The 24,519-nt window shown below is 39.3% G+C and overlaps 2 protein-coding genes across 2 annotated transcripts in view; one reads left to right on the forward strand and one right to left on the reverse strand.

Moving 5' to 3' along the window:
* Window positions 1-24,519, reverse strand: part of LOC127451283 (nuclear factor 7, ovary-like) — a 140,044-nt gene that overhangs the window by 23,617 nt on the left and 91,908 nt on the right. The window lies entirely within an intron of this gene.
* On the forward strand, window positions 4,095-23,703 carry LOC127451295 (phosphomannomutase 1-like). Its single transcript, XM_051715868.1, has 8 exons — window positions 4,095-4,368; window positions 8,631-8,748; window positions 9,961-10,037; window positions 11,535-11,626; window positions 11,707-11,806; window positions 15,865-15,940; window positions 21,357-21,472; window positions 21,562-23,703. Exons 1-8 carry the CDS (start codon window positions 4,285-4,287, stop codon window positions 21,682-21,684), a joined length of 786 nt encoding a protein of 261 aa, XP_051571828.1. The 5' UTR covers window positions 4,095-4,284; the 3' UTR covers window positions 21,685-23,703.

The following is a 24,519-nucleotide window of genomic DNA, read 5'->3' on the forward strand; positions in this document are numbered from 1 at the left end:
AAATATATATATATTTTTTGAAGATAAATATTTTCATGTGAGTATTTTTGGGAGATTTTTCATCAGTCATGTGTATATATATTTTCTCTGCTCTTCTTTTTTGTTTATTAATATGTTCAGAAAACAGTGTCATATGTTGATTTTTTTATGTACGTTAGTGAATGGAACAATTTCTTCTGCCATCTCACATTTTTATTAATAATACGTTTGGTTAATAAACTGTTCTGAATAATATTGGTCTCTTATTCCATATCTACTGTAAGAAAATAAAGTCATGAAGTCATATTGTACATACAGAAGTACAGAAAGAAAAAGACTGTACATACAAGCAGCGGAATTCTAAGAGAGTTTTAAGACAAAAAAACATACAGTGAAAGTGGATGGTGACTGAGACTGTCATACGGCTTTGGAACGACATGAGGGTGGGAAAATGATGACGTCAGCTGCAGGTATTCAGGCTGGTTATCGCTGCTGTGTGTCTGGCGTGTTGAGAGTGGTTTTCTGCTTTTTTGTCAAGCGCAGGGACGATTCAGATCCTGCTGCAGACGCTGGAAGTTCTCTCTGAAATTGAAAAGAGTATCACTGATAAATCTGACTAGTGTACTTGATTCATTGCACGTGAGTGTTTGTGTTTTTCTTACGCTGTTGGTGGAGTCGGCAGGTTGTATTTCAGTCCCGTTACTCCAGTTAACCAATACGTCACCTCCTTTCCCCTGAAACACACACACGAAGTTACATATTATGGGAACGGATTAGTGTGGACGTGGTGTAAGTTGTAAGCTAATATATATGAATACAGAATTGCAAAATATCAGACAAGAATATAATCATATTAAGATATGGAGTCACCTGCATTGTGCTAAATAACTAAACACGTCCATAGGCAGGGCTGTAGCAAGGTATTCTGGGCCCCTTCCCTATTAAAACATACAGTTTAGAATTTGTCGTGGGGACCCCCTGGACTTTTGGGCTACTCGAATAGTTACCACCTTTCACCCAACAAGCTACGGCCCTGTCCACAGTGTAGTGTATGTTCTGAGGTGTTTTCACAGTTTTAAACATGTGAAACTAAGATATTTTAAACCAAACACCCAGTGTTCAAAGATAAACCGATTGACTTTTTAGGCCGTCAAAAGTCAGGATTGAAAAACCAATAAACTAACAATGACCACCCTTTCAAAAATCTAGAGTTCTGGCTGCAAACTTGCAAACTCTTCATTGTCTCCAAAGGTTTGCTGCAGGTTCACCACTATCGGTAAAGAGTTGCAAACCCTAATTCTCTAAGTACTCCTCGCTGCAGACTGTAGCGCAATGATGTAGTGGATCTAATCCTATGCATATTGGATTTTAGTAATTAGTGGATGTTTTAATGCATGTGCGTATTCACATTTTAATGTTTTGTTTTATTACTGTAGCGTACTTAACGGTCATTAATATTGTATATATTCATATAACACACACACACACACACACACACACACATTTATATATTAGGGCTGCACAATTAATTAAAATAAAACTGCAACATGACATTTTACGATTACTATTTATTTATTTTTATTTTATTTATTTTTTCTCCCCTTTTTCTCCCCAATTTGGAATGCCCAATTCCCAATGCGCTCTAAGTCCTCGTGGTGGCGTAGTGACTCGCCTCAATCCGGGTGGCGGAGGACGAATCTCAGTTGTCTCCGCGTCTGAGACCGTCAATCCGTGCATCTTATCACGTGACTTGTTGAGCGTGTCACCGCGGAGATGTAGCACGTGTGGAGGCTTCACGCTATTCTCCACGATCCACACACAACTCACCACACGCCCCACCGAGAGCGAGAACCACTAATCGCGACCACGAGGAGGTTACCCCATGTGACTCTACACTCCCTAGCAACCGGGCCAATTTGGTTGCTTAGGAGACCTGGCTGGAGTCACTCAGCACGCCCTGGATTCAAACTCGCGACTCCAGGTGTGATAGTCAGCGTCTCTACTTGCTCAGCTACCCAGGCCACGACTTTGTGCGATTATTAAACCGCCATGGGCTATGACGATTTAATTAAATTAATAGATAGATCCAGCTGTTCGCTTCAAAGTCTATGCATGCTGCTCTGTACTGTCTGTATTGTGTATAAGCATTATTACAGTCATGGGTGGACTGGCCATCAGGAGAACCGGGACTTTTCCCGGTGGGCCGGCCGCGAAACGGGGCCGAACGGGCACCAATGAGCTGAAACGGGCCGCGACTGGCTGAAGTGGGCCACAAAACAGCACCGCGATATGCAAAAAAGGACAGTGACACAACAACTTATTATACAACTTATTTAGAAAAAGTAATTTACGAAATCCATGGTTATGACCATTTTAAAAGCTAAGCTAAACAAATGTCTCAGTGTAATACTTTAATACCAAGTAAATATAATCAGTGTAATGCATAAAAACCAAACCATCCACTACATCACCAATATCCACTACGCAGAGGATTAGATCCACTACATCATCATGCTACAGTCTCTAATAACCACCCACAACACACTGACCCACAAATATAATCAGAGAAAAAGATATATATTACACATGTTTGGTTATTAATCTAATTATTCAAGGCAGTTTGGTCGGTATGAACGAACATGAACGCAGTCTCGACAGTTTGATCTGAAGTGAAATCTGACCTGCAGGTGGCGCTGCAACATCAACACAAAACACATGAAACAGCAACTCAGAATTTCCCTCTGCAGGCAGACAAGGTGATAATTTCACTCATGAAGTGGGAAGAGATCTGCAGTTCTGTGAAAGTTTATTTTTTTTTTTTTCACTAGTTTAATTTTTTCATGTCTTAGTGCCTTCCTGAGCCTATCTCTTACACACACACACAAAAATAAAAAAAAAATAAAAAAAATTTTAGAATTTTTTTCTCTCAAAAAAATTTTTTTTTCTCAAAAAATAAAAAATAAAATACATTTTTTCCTAAATTTGTTTTTCTCAAGAGGCAACACATGAGAATGTTTTTATTTTATTTTTTGCTTGCTAGCTAACAATTAGCATACAGTACCTCGGCCACCAGGTCCCAGCATCAGTTAGCATGAACAGAATGTTTGAACAGAAAGTGCACATCGTTTACTCAAGCAGATCTGCATCTTCCTTTAACTCGACACAGCAATGAAGCGGTGATTTGGGCAATGCTAACACGAGTCATGCCTCTAAACACAGTATTTAAAACTGAAAACACAGCGAGAGGCGTCAAAATGGGTAAAGACATCTTTGTGTTGCCTCTTCAGGAGAAAAAAAAAATTTGAGAAAAAAATTTGAGAGGGAAATAACTTTTGAGAGGAATTTTTTATTTTTATTTTTTATTTTTTATTTTTTTGAGAAAAACAATTTATTTGAGAGAAAAAATCATTTTGTTAAAGAAAATAAAAATTTGAGAAAAAACTTTTTTTTTTTTTTTTGAGAGAGAGAGAGAGAAATATTTATAGGCACTAAGACACCAAAAAAATCACTGGATTTTAAATAAATCCAGTGAAATGCACTGTGAAAAAATAAATAAATAAATCACTTGGTGAAATATATATATATATATATATATATATATATTTCACCTAGTGATTTTTTTTTTTTTTCACAGTGCATTTCAGGGCTTCCGTAAATTTGCATAATACAATATAATATTACTAATGCTTTGGCAATATAAAGCTCTTCCACGCCCATAAAGCTTTTAATCTTAACAGTTTCACTCTGTCACCCCCTAGTGGCGATAACTGGAACAACACAAATGTACCAGCAGCAGATAAAGTGTCTAATGTTGCAGAAGGTCGAGGTGAAAATATATTAAATGTGTAATTTTCTTGTATTAGTATCATTGTTAATGCGTTGTATTGTTTTATATTTTTAGTATTTATTTTATGGTGTATTTGCGTCGTGTGTGTTGTTATTGTTTTGATAATGTGATCTGAATCATATCAGTGTGATTTGATGTAGGTGAGAGGTCGAGATTTCTGCGGAATTCCGTCCCACCGTAAGGCACGCCCCCTCGCTCATGTGACCAGATCCCGGGCGTCTGATTGGCTGTGGCGGACTCCTCCCCTGATCATATAGCAACAGTAAATACTCTGATCTATATGAATAATACTCACTACTGTTGCTGTTTTATCTTTCGGGTTCAAGAAAGAATAGAGGCTGTGTCTCGTGATATTTATTAAACATTATCTCACCTTGAGTCATATAAAGTCTGATCTATATAAATTTAATTTTATTCGATTTAAAAAAAAATCTGTTTTAATTGCTGGACAAGAAGAAATGGATTTTAAGACTCATGTAGCCGGAGGTCGAAATGTTTTGTGTTTGTTTGATGTGGACGGAACTCTGACAAAACCCAGAGAGGTAAGATCATATATGTGTTCATGTTTCATCTTGCATGCTTTAAACGTTTTTGATGATACATAACAATTGAAGGGTACTTCTGTTCTTATGTAACATAATGTTTATATATATATATATATATATATATATATATATATATATATATATATATATATATATATATATATACACACACACACAGACGTGTGTGTGTTTGGTTGTAGTGTTACTCTAATGATTGTGTGCGTGCGCGTTATTGATAGGGTTAAGTGCGCGTGCGCACGTGTGTGTACACATTCTGCACGTATACATGCAGGAAACATTCCTCAACGTTCTGGGAACGTTAGTTTATGGTTATGTAAAAAACGTTCCCAGAACAAAAAAAAACAAAACCAAACGGGAAGCATACATTAACGTTAGCAGAACATTCTGTTGGATGATCTCTGTGACCGGTTTTAAATAAATCCTGAAATCTGATTCTGAACATGCTGTTCTACTCATGCACTTTGTTTATTTACGTTGAGATGTGTTCATGTGTTCAGCAGACTGGAGGGAATCCGTGTCATGTTACATCATCTTGCCCTCAACTGCTCCGTGTTTTCTTTTTTATCGTCGCTTTCACACCTCCATGACAGTAATTAGAGGTCAGACTCATTTCCGACAATTGCTTCTTTTGAACAGTTTGTTTGAAAGGGGTCATAAAATGCTGTTTATTTTTATATAGTTTTATCATCTTCCTTGAGGTCCATTGATAATGTTTTTTGGCATTAAAACAGTCAGTTTCAGTAATAAACTATAAATAAATAAAAATGTCTCTGGCCCTCTGTCTGAAACACTTGGTTTTGGCCTAAACACCTCTTTTTTGGGGGGGGGGGGGATTTTTCCCCTTTTTCTCCCAATTTGGAATGCCCAATTCCCAATGCGCTCTAAGTCCTCGTGGTCACATAGTGATTCGCATCAGTCCAGGTGGCGGAGGACGAATCCCAGTTGCCTCCGCATCTGAGACAGTCAACCCACGCATCTTATCACGTGGCTTGTTGAGCGCGTTGCCACGGAGACATAGCGTGTGTGGAGGCTTCACGCCATCCACCGCAGCAACCGCTCAATTCACCATGCACCCCACTGAGAACAAACCACATTATAGCGACCACGAGGAGGTTACCCCATGTGACTCTACCCTCCCTAGCAACCGGGCCAATTTGGTTGCTTAGGAGACCTGGCTGGAGTCACTCAGCACGCCCTGGGATTCGAACTAGCGAACTAGCGAACTCCAGGGGTGGTAGCCAGCGTATTTTACCACTGAGCTACCGAGGCCGGCCTAAACACCTCCTTAAAACTTCAACATCAATGCCAACTGTTCTGATTGGATAACATTGTGCAGCCCCTTAATGCACAGCCATATTTAAAACACAGTCGGAAGAGAACAAACAAGCACCACAACATTATAAAACTAAATTGCAGTGTTTACACATAACGCACATCCAACACATTGCATCTGAATACACACTGCCTGGCCAAAAAAAAAGTTGCATACGCTAATATTTCGTTGGGCCACCTTTAGATTACGGCACGCATTCATCGTGGCATTGTTTCGACAACCTTATGCAACATCACAACATTTATTTCCGTCCAGAGTTGCATTCATTTTTGGCCGAGATCTTGTATTGACAACAGGAGAGTCGAACCCCTCTGTAAAGTCTTCTCCAGCACATCCCAAAGACTTTCAGTGGGATTAAAGACTCTGTGGTGACCAGTTCATGTGTGAAAATGATTCCTCATGCTCCCTGAACCACTCTTTCACAATTTGAGCCTGATGAATCTTGGCATTGTCGTCCTGGAATATACCAATGCCGTCAGGGAAGAAAAAATCCATTGATGGGATAACCTGTTCATTCAGTACATTCAGGTAGTCAGCTGACAGGTGCATCATGTGCTTCCTTTCTTACCCTGATGCGTCCATCGCTTTGGAATAGGGTAAATCTGGACTCATCAGACCACATGACCTTTTTCCATCGCTCCACAGTCCAATCTTTATGCTCCCTAGAAAACTGAAGTCATTTTTTCTGATTAGCCTCACTAACAAGTGGCTTTCTTGTGGCCACACAGCTGTTTAGTCCCAATCCTGTAAATTCTCGTCACATTAAATCCAAATGGCAACATTTTTTTTGTCCAGACAGTGTATTAAACTGTTCATCTCAAGCACAACTGTTAACACTCACACACTGTCTATACCGGACGCGAGAGTCACATCACGTCAAAAGCAATAGAACCCATTATAATCAATAATGCTGTCTACCATGGAAGCGTCCGTTGTGGCGTTTCGCATTCCACCGACAGTAAACGGATGTCCAGTTCCTTTTTGCGCTGCACACGCTGGTGCTACTACTGCCAACAACACAAATAAGTGGTTTAGAAAGTTTGTGTCAACGCGTAAACAGGATGTCAGCACCATAAACTATCAAACAGTCATGACATTTGAAATATTCATGAATGAAACGGTTTACTTACTGTTTTGCATCGGGTCAATAGTGTTTTTAACTGTCCCATCCTCCAATAACAGTTCCTTTGCAAAGCTTGAATCGTTTATGACTGGTTCACAAGCAATCCATGCTGATATGAGCCAGAAAACATACAATCCACACTGAAATACGCTGGAGACAAATCCACATCCAGTTTCCATGATCATCCTGCACTGAAATGCACATAGCCAGAAACACATCTAAACGGTCAAAGACGTCCATCCAGCGCATGTTTTCATACATCAACAATTAAAAATAACGCAGATGGGTGAAAGAACATGTCCATGATGTGTATGTGCTCAAAACATCAAGAGGCAGCAGCTGAATGACACAGTGGATTCTCCTCTTCAGAGTTGTAACTTGACATTGCGTCTTTTAAAAGCAGCGTGAGATATGTGTCAAGTGGTCAAAGACGTCTATCTGTGCATGTTTAAATACAAAATCAATTTAATATAGTCCAGATGGTTCCCCTTTGGTGTTCAGGAATAGTTATGCCACAGTAGGCTTGTTTGTCCTCTCTATGTTTACGAACTGAAGCACCAGTGGGCGGGGCCAAGCGTGCGATGATGTGAAGTAGGCGTTAATGTTTTTTCGCTGTAGAGGCGATCATGAATTAATGTACCCCAAATTACGTAGGGTAGTCACGGAAGTAGAGAATGAGACGTTTTTGCAGCTTGGGTTCAATAAATACGTTTTGAGTTCTGAAATTTATTTACAGTATGTTTTTATAGTAGAAAGACCTCTTATATGTCAAAATATCAAGGAAAATTTGATTCCTCATGACACGACCCCTTTAATTAACCGTTTCAAAAATGGTACAGCGGATTCAGCGGTACTAGCGTTATTCGGTATTAGCTTACTTTTTCGGGTTTCGGCTATATACGATATGGCTCTCGTGGTATGCGAACCGATTCACGAAAAGAGCCGACAATGGAATGATCCTTTTAGATCTTGTCATCTGGAAAGCATCGTAGTCTAATTAACATCTGCTAAACATCTTAAAAAGATCAGATTTACAAATATTCTAAATCATAAACATCTCAAAGACATCTGCTGAATGTCTTATTGATATCCGATAGGAACAATCTTCTATTTTGAGATGTCTGTTGAAGGGTTCATGTGATTAACATGCACTTTAAACGTCTGATGAATGCATAAATGTGAAATATAATATACAGGATTGCTGAAATTATGTTCATAAGGCTCCTATAAATGTTCCGTAGTCAAATATTTAGACTGAATCCAAGAAGTGCAGTTTGTGAATCTAGGTGAATCTCAGAAAACCTGTCAAGAACATCATATCAATGGGAAGCTTATAATTTTATAGAAGCACTTGCATTAATTCTTCTGTTAAAACTTGATTATTATTAGAGCTGTAATTTTTACGGTCATTTTGGGGTTTTAGGGTTTATGGTGTTTCGTCATCATTGCAACAAAGTTGTAACATTGGATATAATTGTTAACATGCATATTGTTTACGTCTTGTGGCTGTACTTTTGAAACAGTGAGTATTTTAACGTTTACCGATTAGCCCCATTGACTTCCATTGTAAGTGTTTTACTGTAACACAGATTTTTGCTTTATACCTTTAATGATTACTTTAAAATATCTTTTGATGTGCATGTAAAAGAAACAAATGAGTAGTGACAACTTGAGTTTTTTAATGAAAGCAGCTATTACCAAACCAAATTCCTTGTGTGTATGAGCACACATTGCTAATAAAATCTTGACTCAGTGACTAATATACTGTTTATGTGTTTGCAGAAAATCAACCCTCAGTTGGATGAATTTTTCCAGGCGTTGCGACAGAAGGTGAAGATTGGAGTGGTGGGCGGGTCAGATTATTCCAAAATTGCAGAACAGCTCGGAGATGGAGATGAAGGTTAAAATCACACTCACTGCTCATCTAAAGGTTTTCCTATTGCGTTATGGACACACAAACTCACACACTGATGTGTTCTGTCGTGCTGCTCAACTGCTTGAAGGACAACCATTTTAAAGCAAGTTTCATGTCTGAATATGGACGAACTGGTTTGACTGGATCCGTGTGCCCAAACATTCATTTATCAACTCCAACATCCACACAACAGCTGATATTTGGAGGATTCCACAATTCAATACAATTGTGAGATGCTAGCCTAATATTTTTTTAATTCAATTGAAAAAAGTCCATTGAAATGGTGGAAATGACTATGAAATGACCACCAGTCGACTTCACCTCAACAGCTGTTCTTCAGCTTCTCTAGATTAGTTGAAAGTGACAGTCTTTTATCAGTGTTGTTGGGTGTCGCTTGTGTTTGTCATTATAATTGTGCTGGTCTGATTAGATTAACATAGAGTTGATTGAGATGTAATGATGTAATCAGAACCTGATCCATTTCTAGCCGCATTCACACACAATCTATATCAAGATTAGAAACGTGAGTTATATGTGTCATGTCACCATGAAGCATAAAAAAATTAAGCCAAAGATAAAAGACTGTGATCTTAATGTTCAATCAGAGCAGTGAAGCTGTTCGTTTGTGAATGAGGTTCTTGTTTACGTCTGAAGTAGGTGTGTGTGTGTTGTGTAATCCAGGTAAAGTACATCAGGGCGAGGATAAGATGTTTACCAGAAGAGAACAGAGGTCGACGGATAGTTGATTTTGACAATACCGATAACTGATTTGGTGGAAAAGGTTGATAACCGATTAATTGGCCGATAGTTTCTAAAATCGATTTATAGAACATCAAAAAAATGTATTCTTTCTTTACTATGGTGGGCAAAGACAAAGAGTCCAAAATAAATAAAATCCCAGATGCAGTTTTTTGTTCAACCAAAAGATTTGGTGCATAATGCAGGACTTTTAAGTATAGACAAGCCCAAAACACACCAGGGACTCTTATTTTGAAATGACGAAATGATAAAAAAAATTATTGGCAACTATCAACATAGATTTTTGACAATAACGGTTAGTTCCAAAAAGCAACTATCGGTACCGATTAATTGGTAAAACCGATATATCGGTCTACCTCTAGAAGAGATTTGATGAGTAAAACTCTGGAAGTGTTTTATTGCAACTCATTCTGTTGTTGTTGTTTATTATCGTTGCAGTCATACACAAGTTTGACTACGTCTTTGCTGAAAATGGAACAGTGCAATATAAAGACGGCAAACTTCTCTCCAAACAGGTGAGTGTGTGTATCTGTGTATTTATTTAGCGGTACTTTAGGGACAAAATTGTTTCCAAAGGAGAGCTGATTTTCTGTCAAACCATCCCTTTTTGGGCTGCACGATATGATGATGTATATCGTGGCGACAATATAAAGTGTAGATAGAGATTTTGCTATATCGTGTATATCGCGATATTTAAATATCCATGTGCTTCCCACAGAGCGGGATCAGTCACGCTACTCAATCCGGCTTCTCTCAATATTGCACCGCAGACAACAAAATGTATGGGACCCATTTGAATTATACTGAGTTTTTTACCTCAACCCTTGTGCGACCTTCGGGACATTTTTGTCTTTTTCATTTTTGTTTTTTTGAGCATTTTGGCTGTGTTAATTCTAACGGCATACATTTAGCCAAAGGTGTGTATTTTGGGGGGAATTTTGATATTTGAACCTCAGTTCCTATAATACATCTATAATACACTGTGTACACAAAATAGTTACACTCAGGAGCTTCAGGACAAAAATGTCCCCACTGAAACACATTAAAACTGCAATATTTGATCCCAGTGCCATCAAAGCATAAAATCATGAATTCTATGATATTATGCTTTCATTCTGGAGCCCTGGCTTCAACATTTACATTATTAATATTTTCCACCAGATGGCGCCATTTATCTCATGTTTAGCCTATGGAGCAAATACAAGCTTTTCCCCTATTCTCTGTTTGCTGTATTATAGAGCACTGCAGGACAACTGAATAAATGATGCAGCTAAAATTATGTGGGTGTGTTGGTATTGATGTCAGAGTGTGTTTTGTATGTGTGTACTGAGAAATGTGTGTGTGTGTGTGTGTGTGTGTGTGTGTATAAAAAACAACAGTGGCATTAAGTAAACAAACTGGCATTTAAAGGGTTAAAATCCTGAAAATGAATGAATATTTGGTAGTTATGATCAGGACTGATGTTGGTTAAAAAATTAACTCATTGAAAGTGGAAAATAATATTAATATATTATATTATTATGGCAGTTTTTTGACACAGACATTTTTGTCCTCTAAGGACCTCTGAGTAACTTTTTTAAATTGACGCACAAGGGTTAAAGCATTATGGAGGAAGTCAAACATCTCAAGCGGCTAGACAACCCGACATTCACACCACCACTGACGAGGAAAACAGCTAAAACACTGTGTCATGTACCTAAAACATTTAGTTTGCTGACTGGATTTTCTAAAAATAGGCATTCCAATATGAGTATTTAATATATAAACCAATTTTAATTGATTTTCCAGAATTTGTTTTACTAAATTGTGATTTATATCGTTATTGTGATATAAAATTATTCAAATCATGATATAAGATTTTGGTCATATCGCCCACCCCAATCCCTTCTGTGACATCCAAGTGGAACGGTTTGGGTTAGTCTCTAGTAATTTTATCTTTATATAAAACAATATGAGTCTGTGATATGTTCTCATTTACATAGCTAAAGAGTGTAGTCTCATCTGTTTCTCAGGCGATTCAGAATCAGTTGGGGGAGGAATTACTACAGGACCTTATAAACTTCTGTCTCAGATACATGGGGCTTCTCAAACTACCCAAGAAACGGTAACAAACACTTTCTTTCTCCAAAGCTGATGTCCTCTTTATGTTATTCCAATATAGCAAAACCTCTATGTCTCTTTCAGAGGGACGTTCATTGAGTTTCGTAATGGAATGCTCAACATCTCACCCATTGGACGAAGCTGCACGCTAGAAGAACGAATCGAGTTCTCTGAAGTTGACAAGGTATTCTGAACTGCTATTACCAAGAAACATGTATGAAAAGTCAATTCAGACCAAGAGAGAAGTGATAAAGCCTCTTTTGTTTTAGCTGACTTGGTTCCCAAAGTTTTTTTCCCATTCATTTTCTCCATAGGGATATAATAAAATCCTTTATAACAGAATTGTAAGCCATGAACCAAACCAAACAGCACCGAGGGGAATCACAGCATTACAAACTTTGATTTGAAGCAAAAACGTGTTCGAAAATCAGACAAAAGACAAAGGTACAAGACGGTGTACTTACCGTCTTTAATAAGGGAATGAACTACAATCCTATGAAGCAATGCGAATGACCTAATCGAATTAAAAACTATAAAAAAAAATATAAAGCTATTGATTTAAAATTGTTGATTATAAGTATAGAAACAATATATTGAAATTTTAATAAAAAAATATTCAGATATATACAAATATACAGGTGCATCTCAATAAATTAGAATGTCGTGGAAAAGTTCATTTATTTCAGTAATTCAACTCAAATTGTGAAACTCGTGTATTAAATAAATTCAATGCACACAGACTGAAGTAGTTTAAGTCTTTGGTTCTTTTAATTGTGATGATTTTGGCTCACATTTAACAAAAACCCACCAATTCACTATCTCAACAAATTAGAATATGGTGACATGCCAATCAGCTAATCAACTCAAAACACCTGCAAAGGTTTCCTGAGCCTTCAAAATGGTCTCTCAGTTTGGTTCACTAGGCTACACAATCATGGGGAAGGCTGCTGATCTGACAGTTGTCCAGAAGACAATCATTGACACCCTTCACAAGGAGGGTAAGCCACAAACATTCATTGCCAAAGAAGCTGGCTGTTCACAGAGTGCTGTATCCAAGCATGTTAACAGAAAGTTGAGTGGAAGGAAAAAGTGTGGAAGAAAAAGATGCACAACCAACCGAGAGAACCGCAGCCTTATGAGGATTGTCAAGCAAAATCGATTCAAGAATTTGGGTGAACTTCACAAGGAATGGACTGAGGCTGGGGTCAAGGCATCAAGAGCCACCACACACAGACGTGTCAAGGAATTTGGCTACAGTTGTCGTATTCCTCTTGTTAAGCCACTCCTGAACCACAGACAACGTCAGAGGCGTCTTACCTGGGCTAAGGAGAAGAAGAACTGGACTGTTGCCCAGTGGTCCAAAGTCCTCTTTTCAGATGAGAGCAAGTTTTGTATTTCATTTGGAAACCAAGGTCCTAGAGTCTGGAGGAATGGTGGAGAAGCTCATAGCCCAAGTTGCTTGAAGTCCAGTGTTAAGTTTCCACAGTCTGTGATGATTTGAGGTGCAATGTCATCTGCTGGTGTTGGTCCATTGTGTTTTTTGAAAACCAAAGTCACTGCACCCGTTTACCAAGAAATTTTGGAGCACTTCATGCTTCCTTCTGCTGACCAGCTTTTTAAAGATGCTGATTTCATTTTCCAGCAGGATTTGGCACCTGCCCACACTGCCAAAAGCACCAAAAGTTGGTTAAATGACCATGGTGTTGGTGTGCTTGACTGGCCAGCAAACTCACCAGACCTGAACCCCATAGAGAATCTATGGGGTATTGTCAAGAGGAAAATGAGAAACAAGAGACCAAAAAATGCAGATGAGCTGAAGGCCACTGTCAAAGAAACCTGGGCTTCCATACCACCACAGCAGTGCCACAAACTGATCACCTCCATGCCACGCCGAATTGAGGCAGTAATTAAAGCAAAAGGAGCCCCTACCAAGTATTGAGTACATATACAGTAAATTAACATACTTTCCAGAAGGCCAACAATTCACTAAAAATGTTTTTTTTATTGGTCTTATGATGTATTCTAATTTTTTGAGATAGTGAATTGGTGGGTTTTTGTTAAATGTGAGCCAAAATCATCACAATTAAAAGAACCAAAGACTTAAACTACTTCAGTCTGTGTGCACTGAATTTATTTAATACACGAGTTTCACAATTTGAGTTGAATTACTGAAATAAATGAACTTTTCCACGACATTCTAATTTATTGAGATGCACCTGTATAAGTAGTTTGAGAGTGTGGGAAGAGCGACTAGACTGCGTCATGCATGGGAGCGGGCTCTTTTGGCGCACTTTGTTAGCCTTGATTCTCTGATTGGTGGATCATTCTTTAGGATTATGGGTAGTGTAGTTCTTCAGCAGAAATTTTTAAAGGAAGTAGAATAAAGGCCCATATATACTCCCTATGAAATCAAAGAATGAACGGGTATGACGTCATTTAGAACAAAATCTGGCCAAAAAGACTGTGTTTTTGCATTCGTTTCGGTGGTTCGTAACAGCTCGCATGGGCGAACTTTTAGGGAAACTTCTTACCGGCTGCTGGGCACCTTCTTACTGCCATTGGTCCATGTTATCGGTAGGAGTGACCTGAAGCTCCACCTACTACTTTTACGTTTTTCAGCCAGTATTCAACATGAACATACTGGCGTGCAAGACCATGTCATGTGTTGTTTTTAATTAGTCTACAAAAGGAATCAAATGTACTCAAATACTGTCAAGTAGAGCTGTCAACAGGGCTGAGAAACTAAATTCGAATTTTTCACTGAAATATTTCCAATATTCAAATTATATTCTAATTTTAAAGACGTTATTCCAGGTAGGGGTAAAAATCTTCGAGACATCTGATTTTTAAATTGACGTTGTCTCTTATGTCCACAAGAGGGCGCAAAAAATCTATATAAACCACTCGGCACCGTTATAGCGATTGTTTATTGCAAAGAACTGGCTGTTAACAAATGTGTGTAAAATTATAAAGTCAAAAGTTTTAGCCAGTTTATATTCTCAAATCAAATGTAAAACAAGAAAAGAAACGTTTCAAAAGACGTTTCTATGTTAACTTAGTGTTGCACGCAGTATCTATACTAGCGCCAAAGTACTACCACAGACTCGAGCTTTATAATACCTGCGGTACCAGAGTTTTTTAATTTAATACAGTTGAATATACGTACTTATACAGCGAGACGCTGATAAGAGAGCAAGACATAGTCAACACAACCGCTAAAGACCTCCATCTCAGGGGGGCCGTTCATTCCGAACACATCCGTCTTTTTCTATGTAAGCAAGCGCTAGACGGACGTCTTTGACAGTTGCGCCATGTCTCGCTGTTTTTCCAGCATCTCATGAAGAAACGATGCATTAATTCAGACACTGTGTCAATTTAAAAGGAAATTCAGCATTTAAAACGCATCGTGAGACACCTGTGTTCTATACTATTCGTTGCACTGCGTCTGTTTTAGTCCAAGAATGTCAGTCATTGCCAGTGCTTGGCACACATCCAATATTCGAATGCTCATTTTCGCATTCGAATGTGCATTTTTTATCTTCCATTCGACGAATATTCGAATTTCGAATTTTTATTTGACAAGTGCCCATTCACTCATGTGCCATCTGCAGCGAAAGCCATTCACACATCTGTCTAAAGTAACATATGCCGATCATCATTCTGATGTCTTTCATTAACTCTCTTTTATACGCCCATCTTTGCAGTAGTATCAGTGTCATCATAAATTACAGTAATAGAGTGTAATCGGCGCATATTATGGCCGCGTATAGCGTATTAGTGCAGTAGCGTCATGAATGCAGAATGTAAACAAGACAAATTAAACATTATCTACTGCATATATATTACTTAATTCATCATCGAGTGGTTAAAACAGCTTCTTTTACTGACCTCATGTTAATTCTACTCATAGAATGAGGCATAAAGTCATTGATAACACATTTCTAAGGTTTTGCATGTAGCGTCCTCATATTTAAATGCTCCTCTAAACACCTCCCACAGCGGTGTGATGGGTGTCTGAATGTTCGGGAACAGTATACCGTTGCTTGGCTGTTTAGAACGTATTTTTCCCCTGAACGAAGAACGAATGAACTTCTCCAGAAGGATATCAGGGCCTTAATGGCTTCAACAGAAATACAGTTTATACGATATGTTAACTACCTCAGAGCTCACGGTAGGTCTGTCATTAATGGTTTATAAGTTATCGTTAATAATCGTGAATCCAAACTCTCTCCTCCCACACAGAGAGAGAAGATACGCGAGAAGTTTGTTGCAGCTCTACAGAAGGAGTTTGCAGGGAAAGGACTGCGCTTCACCAGAGGTGAGCAGGAAGTGACATCACACTGCACAGCTCTCATTCTCAGAGATGAGTCCATGTTTGATCACACGTCAAAACAAGCAATCTGTAAACAACACTGTTTATCTCCGTAAACACACTCTGTACCAGTGCAGGAGATAAACACACACACGGTATCTGTGTTAAAGTTGATAATCGAGCACTTCAGGATTAACTCGTGTGTGATAACGCAACACTGACCTGACAGAGAAAACAAGTGTGTGCCACATGTATTTACACACTCATTTACTTATCTGTGTAAATGAGGACATGTAATAGATTTTTGTATGTTATTTTATGTAAAGCTCCCAAAAGTGAGGTTTATCCTTTTTAGCTCAAAGATTTTCAGCAATTTTGTCCCAAAGTGTAACAAAGTTAAACACAAACTTTTTTCTGTTTGACAGTCAGAGTGTGAGGGGGAGGGACCAGGGTGTGTGTGAGGTAATCAGTCGTTCTGATTGGCTGGTTGAGTGGGGGAATGCGACTGCAACACTGACATAAAACTAATGAGCTTGTGTGGATTTACTCGACTTTTGAACACCAACATTGTCCTCAATTGGAATAGTGATTCATGAAGAAATAAAAGTAAAATTCTGAAGATGCATGAAGTGTTCTTTTAGGGTTAGGATTTAGGGTAGTCTGTAGTAATTATAATGATAATTATAATATATAAAAGCAGTAGAAGTCTATGATATGTCCTTGGTTAGATAGCTAAGTAAATATGTGTGTGTTTGGTGGGATGGGAAATTAATATTTAACGGTTGTGTTTTGTTCTTTATAGTTTGTCTATCTTTCAGAAGACAAACAGTCACGTCGCTCACGTCTGAGGACAGACCCTTAAACACACACACACACACACACACACACACACACACACACACACACACACAGTGTTTATTGCTGTGGGAAAAAGCCGCAGGGCTTGAAAACTTGTTGAACTCAATGTAATGAGATGCACTTTCACTGTTGAGTTCTTTACAGCAGCTTTTACATTCTCCAGCATCCAAAATCCAATATATTTAAATATTTCTTACTAGGCATGAAACTGAATTTGCGTTATTTATATTTAGAAATATACCAGTAGTTCAGACCCATTTCCAAAATAATAATTTCTTGTATATTAGGGTCAATCAGCGCAGGTCATATTGACACTTGCAGCATTATATATGAGATGAGTCATCTCTGTCACAAAAACATAAGGACACCTTGTGATTTTGTTGGTAAGATTTTCATTTTTGTGGATTAAAGCAAGAAATAAAACTGGGAAAGGTCAGACTGTCAGTCTTACTATTCAGTTTAAACCATGTGTGCCCAATTGCTAAGTTAGCTGATGGCCACCTCGGTGTGGAGCTCTCCAGTCCTTTTGCTGTTTTTGTTTGTTTGTCCTGTGTTTAGTCATTTATTTCTGATCAGTTTTACCAGAGACGAGCTGCTGAATATTCGGCAGCACACGGCAGACAATCTTTTACTGGTTTTTGAGTTGGACATTATTCAGAGGTGCAGCGGTGCTGTACAAGCTCGTTAAAAGACACAAACATGAGAAGCGAGCCGGCGCGCTGCTCAAGCTTCGTCAGTGTGGCATTCGAACTGCGCTGCTAAGCATCCATCTAGCGAATCTCAGCTCTCTCCCTAACAAAACGGACGAACTACATCTCACAGAAACCTGGCTGAGTGAAGCCATTCCGGACAGCGCGTTACATCTGCCGGGCTTCCAGCTGTTCAGAGTGGATCGCATTGCGGAGTTAATGGGGAAAACGAGAGGCGGTAGAACATGTTTTTACATCAACGAATGTTGGTGTACAGATGTAACTACGTTAAAGAAGACGCACTGTCCTAATTTAGAGGCTCTCTTCATAAACTGTAAGCCTTTCTACTTGCCGCTGGAGTTTTCCTCATGTATTCTTGTGAGTGTTTATATTCCTCCACACGCGTGTGTGAGCACAGTGCTACAACAGCTGGCTGATCACAGACACGGAGCAACAGTACCCAGAGACAGAAATACACTGGATCATTGCTACACACCAATAAAGAATGCATATCACTCTGTCCCTAGAGCAGCTTTGGGACTCTGTCTGGTTTATCTTTCAACCTACAGGCAGAAACTAAAATCAGCTAAGCCTGTAGTAAAGACTGTAAAAAGATGGACTAATGAAGCTGGAACTACAAGCCTGCTTTGACTGCACTGATTGGAGTGTTTTTGAAGCAGCAGCCACAGACCTGGACGAGCTCACAGATACTGTTACATCATATATCAGTTTCTGTGAGGATATGTGCATTTCTACTAGGACTTATTTAACATACAGCAATGACAAACCATGGTTTACAGCAAAACTCAGGCAGCTTCGTCAGGCCAAAGAGGATGCATACAGAAGTGGGGATAAAATATTGTAAAATCAGGCCAAAAACCTACTGACAAAGGAGATTAGAGTGGCTAAAAGAAGCTACTCTGAAAAGCTGAAATTAACGACCCTGCATCAGTGTGGAGAAGCAAGAAAGACTTTACCAACTACAAGATACCATCCCCCAACACTGTAGGGAATCAACAATTGGCCAACGACCTGAATGTGTTTTACTGTAGATTTGAAAAGCCCAGTCAAACACCCCACACCCGCTCCGACCTTCACTTCACACAAACATCAACACCTCCTGCATCCACCCTCCTCCCCTCTCCTGCTACTCAACCTGCCCTGAAGATCTGTGAAGAGGATGTCTGCAGGGTCTTCCGGAAACAGAAGACAAAAAAAAGCACTAGGCCCAGATGGTGTTTCACTTACTTGTCTAAAATTCTGTGCTGACCAGCTGGCCCCCCATCTACACACAGATCTTCAATAGATCACTGGAGCAGTGTGAAGTTCCCTGCTGCTTCAAATGCTCCACCATCATCCCTGTCCCAAAGAAACCCAAAATCACAGGACTTAATGACTACAGACCCGTCTATCTGATGTCTGTGGTCATAAAGTCATTTGAGAGATTGGTGTTAGCCCACCTGAAGGACATCACTGAACCCTTCCTGGATCCCCTGCAGTTTGCCAATCGAGCAAACGGGTCTGTGGATGATGCAGTCAAAATGGGACTGCATTACATACTTCAACATCTAGACAGACCAGGGACTTATGGATACTATTTGTTGACTTCAGTTTGGCTTTTAACACCATCAACCCCACTGTCCTATGGACTAAATTAACCCAGCTCTCTGTTTCTGCCTCTATCTGTCAGTGGATCACCAGCTTTCTGATGAAGAATAGGGAAATTCACCTCCAGCACATGTACAGTCAGCACTGGTGCTCCCCAGGGATGTGTGCTCTCCCCACTACTCTTCTCCCTGGACACAAATGACTGCACCACCAAGAACCCCTCTGTCAAGCTGAAGTTCGCAGATGACACTACAGTCATCGGCCTCATCCAAGATGATGATGAGTCTGCATAAAGAAGGGAAGCTGAACAGCTGGCCACCTGGTGCAGTCAAAACAACCTGGAGCTGGACATGCTCAAAACAGTGGAGATGATGGTGGACTTTAGGAGGAACACCCCAACATTGACCCCGCTCACCATTCTAAACAGCACTGTGGCATCAGTGGAGTCATTCAGGTTCCTGGGCACTGCCATCTCACAGGACCTGAAGTGGGAGACCCACATAGACTCAGTTTTGAAAAAGGCCCAGCAGAGGTTGTACTTCCTTCACCAGTTGTGGAAGTTCAACCTGCCACAGGCGCTGCTGATACAGTTCTACTCAGCAGTCATTGAGTCTGTCTGCACTTCAATAACTGTCTGGTGGTTGAGCTACGAAATCGGACATCAGAACACGTCAAAAGATTGGTTGGACTGCTTAGAGGATTATTGGCGCTCCCCTACACACCCTGCTAGAACTGTACACATCTAGAGTGACAAAAAGGGCTGGTAAAATCACTTTTGACCCCATTCACCTGGCACATTTCCTCTTCGAGCTGTTGCCCACTGGACAGCGCTATAGAGCACTGAGCACCAGAACAGCCAGGCACAGGAACAGTTTTTTCCCTCAGGCCATCCACCTCATGAACAGTTAAAACTGCTCCCTGGGGGTCTGGGTAGCTCAGCGAGTAAAGACGCTGACAACTACCCCTGAAGTCGCAATTTCAAATCCAGGGCATGCTGAGTGACTCCAGTCAGGCTTCCTAAGCAACCAATTGGCCCGGTTGCTAGGGTGGGTAGAGTCATGTTGGGTTAACCTCCTCGTGGTCGCTATAATGTGGTTCTCGCTCTCAGTGGGGCGTGTGGTGAGTTGTGCGTGGATGCCGGAGAATAGCGTGAAGCCTCCACACGCGCTACGTCTCCACAGTAACACGCTCAACAAGCCACGTGATAACATGCGCGGGTTGACGGTCTCAGATACGGAGGCAACTGAGATTTGTCCTCTGCAACCATGTGCAATATTCAATCCATACATTCTTACTTATATCCATATTTCATTTATATTCTTTAACATATCCTTCCTCTTTTTCAATACATCACCTGCACATAACTGTATATCTGTATATAAAATATAAAATATATATACAAATGCTCTATGGTATATTTCTCTTTTTTTATCTGTTATATCTTATTTTTTTATTTTTATGTCAGTATATGTATATATGTTTGTATGTATGTATAAACGTTGCATTCTCTTCGCACTGGAAGCTTCTGTCACCATGACAAATTCCTTGTATGTGTGTAAGCATATTTTATTTATTTGCCAAAGCCAGTTTTTACTTACGATGAGAAAAAAAAAAACAAAAAAAAAATGCTTTTTTGTTTCAGTTTTTTACTTAAAGGTGCACTCAGTAATTTTTTTCCTTATTAAAAAAGTTTTACTCTTGAAGAAATGAACTGTAATTTTGAATAATATTTATAAAATCATGATCACTCACATTAAAATGAAGATTCCAGTAATATCAGTAATCTTATAAAAGCTGTTTTATTCTACATGGAGAGACTGCACACATGTTAGAATCACATGACCAGCCGAATACTACTCATTTAATCTCAGTAACCGTCCTGCTATTGAACACTTTCACTCATTTATTGAAGTAATTATGACTGACTATGGGATTTGCATTCCCTTGGTGTCAGTCCAATACGACATAAACAAAAAAATTATTAAGTGCAACTTTAATACACATTATGTCACAGAATGGCAGTAAAATTGGTTGCGAACAATTTCATGTTGACTTTAATCGTTGACCCTGATTATTTCCGATCACGTCCGCACTAATCTGTTTTCATTTTCCTAACATCATTGTTTTTTCCAAAGTATGCGGTAATGGAAAGCGCTTTGTTTTTAGTGGAGGAAAATGGGGTTCTAGTTTGGATGAGTGAAATTGTGTTTTCAAATGTGGACGTGGCCTCCGTTTCAGTTGTTTAGCAGTTTTCTGTCTCTCTTCAGGAGGTTTAATTAGTTTTGACGTGTTTCCGGAGGGTTGGGACAAACGTCTCTGTCTGGACGTCCTGGAGCAGGAAGGTTTGGATGCCATCTACTTCTTCGGCAATGAAACCTCGCTGGTGAGGAAATCAACGAGTGTGTGTTTGTATAGATGTGTTTTTGTGTTTGAATTAATTTTAATGATTGTTTCCTGTTTGTCTGTGATCAGGGTGGAAATGATTACGAGATATTTGAGGACCCTCGAACAATCGGCTTCACCGTTTGTTCTCCTGAGGACACGGCACGACTTTGCAGAGAAATGTTCTTCAATGGTCCGCCCAATGAGGCATGATGATGCCCGCTTCTATGCACGCGTTCACTAGGACACTCACCTGAGACCTCTACTGGCCACTGGGGGAACTGCAGTCCGCTGCATTTGTGACAGACCCCGAGAACTGTCAAAGCCAAACCACTACTGATGATCAGTTTAAAGGGACTGTATGTAAATATGACTGATGATGCTTCCAAACTCGTTACGCCCTAATCAACTGTCTGTTGATTAAGTTAAAAATCCTGAAAAGTCTTTCCATTGCTGAAAGAGATGAGAGAATGTGATTTAAAAAGTGTTAATAAATAGGCGTGACACGATAAATCGACGAACAATAAATCTCTTTAATTTTAAAAATGAGTTTTAGTCCTAACCAGCTGTGAATGCAACAAGCATTTTACAAGCCATTTTGTTGCAGAAATGTAGTGTGTTCCAAATCATAGTACGTTGAAAATAGTATTTCATATGCATTAAGCGTGCATCAGTGCGTTTTTTTGGCTAATTATTGCCCACAAAACCTTGTGCAATGGAAGAGGAGTTTTTCTAATAACTTCTGAAGTATTATTGTTGCTTTTTTTTAATGTATGAACCTAAAGGCCAAAATATACTTCTGGTGTGCGCATTGCGGATCGCTCCGCGCACAGTATGTGTGACGCAGAAATACGTCATCGGCACAGCCAAGTGGCTATGCTGATGCATTCGCCTGCTTTTGAGTGCACTAAAAGAGTATCACAAAGAAGTTGTAGTGGTATACTCACAAAGGCGATGCGGTCGACCAGGGGCTAGCTGATCCAGAACATGCAAAAACGAAGTATACCTGGGCCTTAAGAGTCAAGTTATAATGCTTTTTAAAACAATTCATTTTTCTAGATATTAATAATAATAATACTAATATTACATTTTTATATAGCACCTTTAAAGGTAGCTTCTCAAGGTGCTTTACATATCAGTTCATTAATATACTGTAGTGCTGTTATTGAGCCCGTTTACATGCACAGCAATATGCAGAAAATGTCCAAAATCCGCTCATTAAAAAATTAGTCAAAGCATGAATACCGCATTTACATGAGACATGAAATAACAGTTATTCTCTGTTTTTGACATCAAACCGTGAAGAGAATGACGTGTTCGTGTGCCCATCTTACTATATATTAAGAAAGCATCAACCTTACGGTTGTCGGTGAACTACACAGTTTAAATGCGTAATTTAAAGTGCTGTTCACACTGACAGCGATTTGCAGCCAAAAAGCGACCGTAGTTATTTCGTTTTCAGTGAGAACTGATTTGAGCGATCCCTGCTGGTTAGGAAGAGAGATTTTATCGCTTGTCACTCTGTTGTGTCACATCTGATTTGGTCGCGGTGTAAAAGTGTGTTTAGATGTGATATTCACCTGTCAATCATTCCAGAAATATTCCTCTGTGACACTCCACTGGATCTCTGAAGCCGTGATGAACTGATCCGAAAGAAAAGTGTTTCTAATCAGTTTGGTCTAATTCTAATAGGAATGTTAATGTATCAGTGTTCAATATCTGATGGCATAAATGCACTTTAACTCTGATTCATATCATTGTGATAATGACACTAAATGAACCAGTGCAGGAGTGAATCCAATCGCATTTAGTTTTCCTGCTCATTTCACAGTTTGTTTTGCTGGAACGGTTTGAATTTTGACGAGCAAGCAAACAAAACACATTTTTTATGGCTCCTTTATCAATTAAAGGCAGTGGCGGATTTAGGCATGGGCGACATGGGCAGTTGCCCAGGGCGGCATCTTGTGGGGGGGGCGGCCTGAGGCACGAGGGGGTGGCACCCCAAACCCCCCAACCCCCCCCGGTCAACAACAACTTAGGGGGCGTGATGAAGCGAGTTTCGCCCATACAAGCTAGAACCGCTACTGATTAAAGGATATTGTTTTTGTTACACTTTAGTAAAGAATAAAACGTTTTTACACTCCTGACACTGGAAAAAAAATGAAACAAATGCAAGATTCTTGTTGCAGTATGCATTGTTTGTTATTCATAAATATTTTTAGTAAACTGTAATGGAGTCTGATGTTTGTTTTTGACTTTGTATCACATCACCAAACCCAGATAAAACTAACCCAGAAGAATTTAATTGACTAATAGCCAAATATTCCGTTTTTGCACCATTCAGAGTAAATTCTAGAGACTGTTGTGTGTGAAAATCCCAGAAATACTCAAACCCGCCCATCTGGCACCAACAATCATGCCACGGTCCAAATCACTGAGATCACATTTTTTCCCCATTCTGATGGTTGATGTGAACATTAACTGAAGCTCCTGACCCGTATCTGCATGATTTGATGCACTGCAGCCACACGATTGGCTGATTAGATAATCGCATGGATGATTGTCTTGTAGTAGCTTTAGATAAAAGCAGCTACTAAATGAGTAATGAACATCTGTACATTTATTAATTAAATGCATACTTTATAAATGTAAATGTACAACTTTATATTGTAATATTACAACTTCAGAAACATTTGGTGGATAATAGCACCCCTGTTTTTCAGTCACAGACAGACGTGCGAGTGTGAATGAATAAATGTTTATTAGTCCGTCAAAATGTCCATGAAAATGACTTTGACCGCAGTGACCTGAACGCTTAAGAGAGCAAAAAGAAGATTAGTAAACAAACATTTAGTAAACAAACTTCTGTTAATTATTCACTGAAATATCAAAATATGACTGATGATAACGCTCGCATAGAAATCTGAGAATCAAATTACTAGATGAATGCACAAACATGCAACTGATCACATGACCAATCAAATAATACATCATGTCCATCACATACATACAATAGAAATAACACGAGTTTATCTTCTACTGTGTTTA

The sequence above is a fragment of the Myxocyprinus asiaticus genome, chromosome 14 (genome assembly GCF_019703515.2).
Source record: "Myxocyprinus asiaticus isolate MX2 ecotype Aquarium Trade chromosome 14, UBuf_Myxa_2, whole genome shotgun sequence".
NCBI lineage: Eukaryota > Metazoa > Chordata > Actinopteri > Cypriniformes > Catostomidae > Myxocyprinus > Myxocyprinus asiaticus.

Excerpts from the sequence above, each read along its gene's own strand:
- LOC127451295 (XM_051715868.1), top strand. The coding sequence starts at position 4,285 with ATGGATTTTAAGACTCATGTAGCCGGAGGTCGAAATGTTTTGTGTTTG. Across the intron at positions 8,749-9,960 it reads GCTCGGAGATGGAGATGAAG|TCATACACAAGTTTGACTAC; the intron begins GTTAAAATCACA and ends TTATCGTTGCAG. Across the intron at positions 10,038-11,534 it reads GCAAACTTCTCTCCAAACAG|GCGATTCAGAATCAGTTGGG; the intron begins GTGAGTGTGTGT and ends TCTGTTTCTCAG.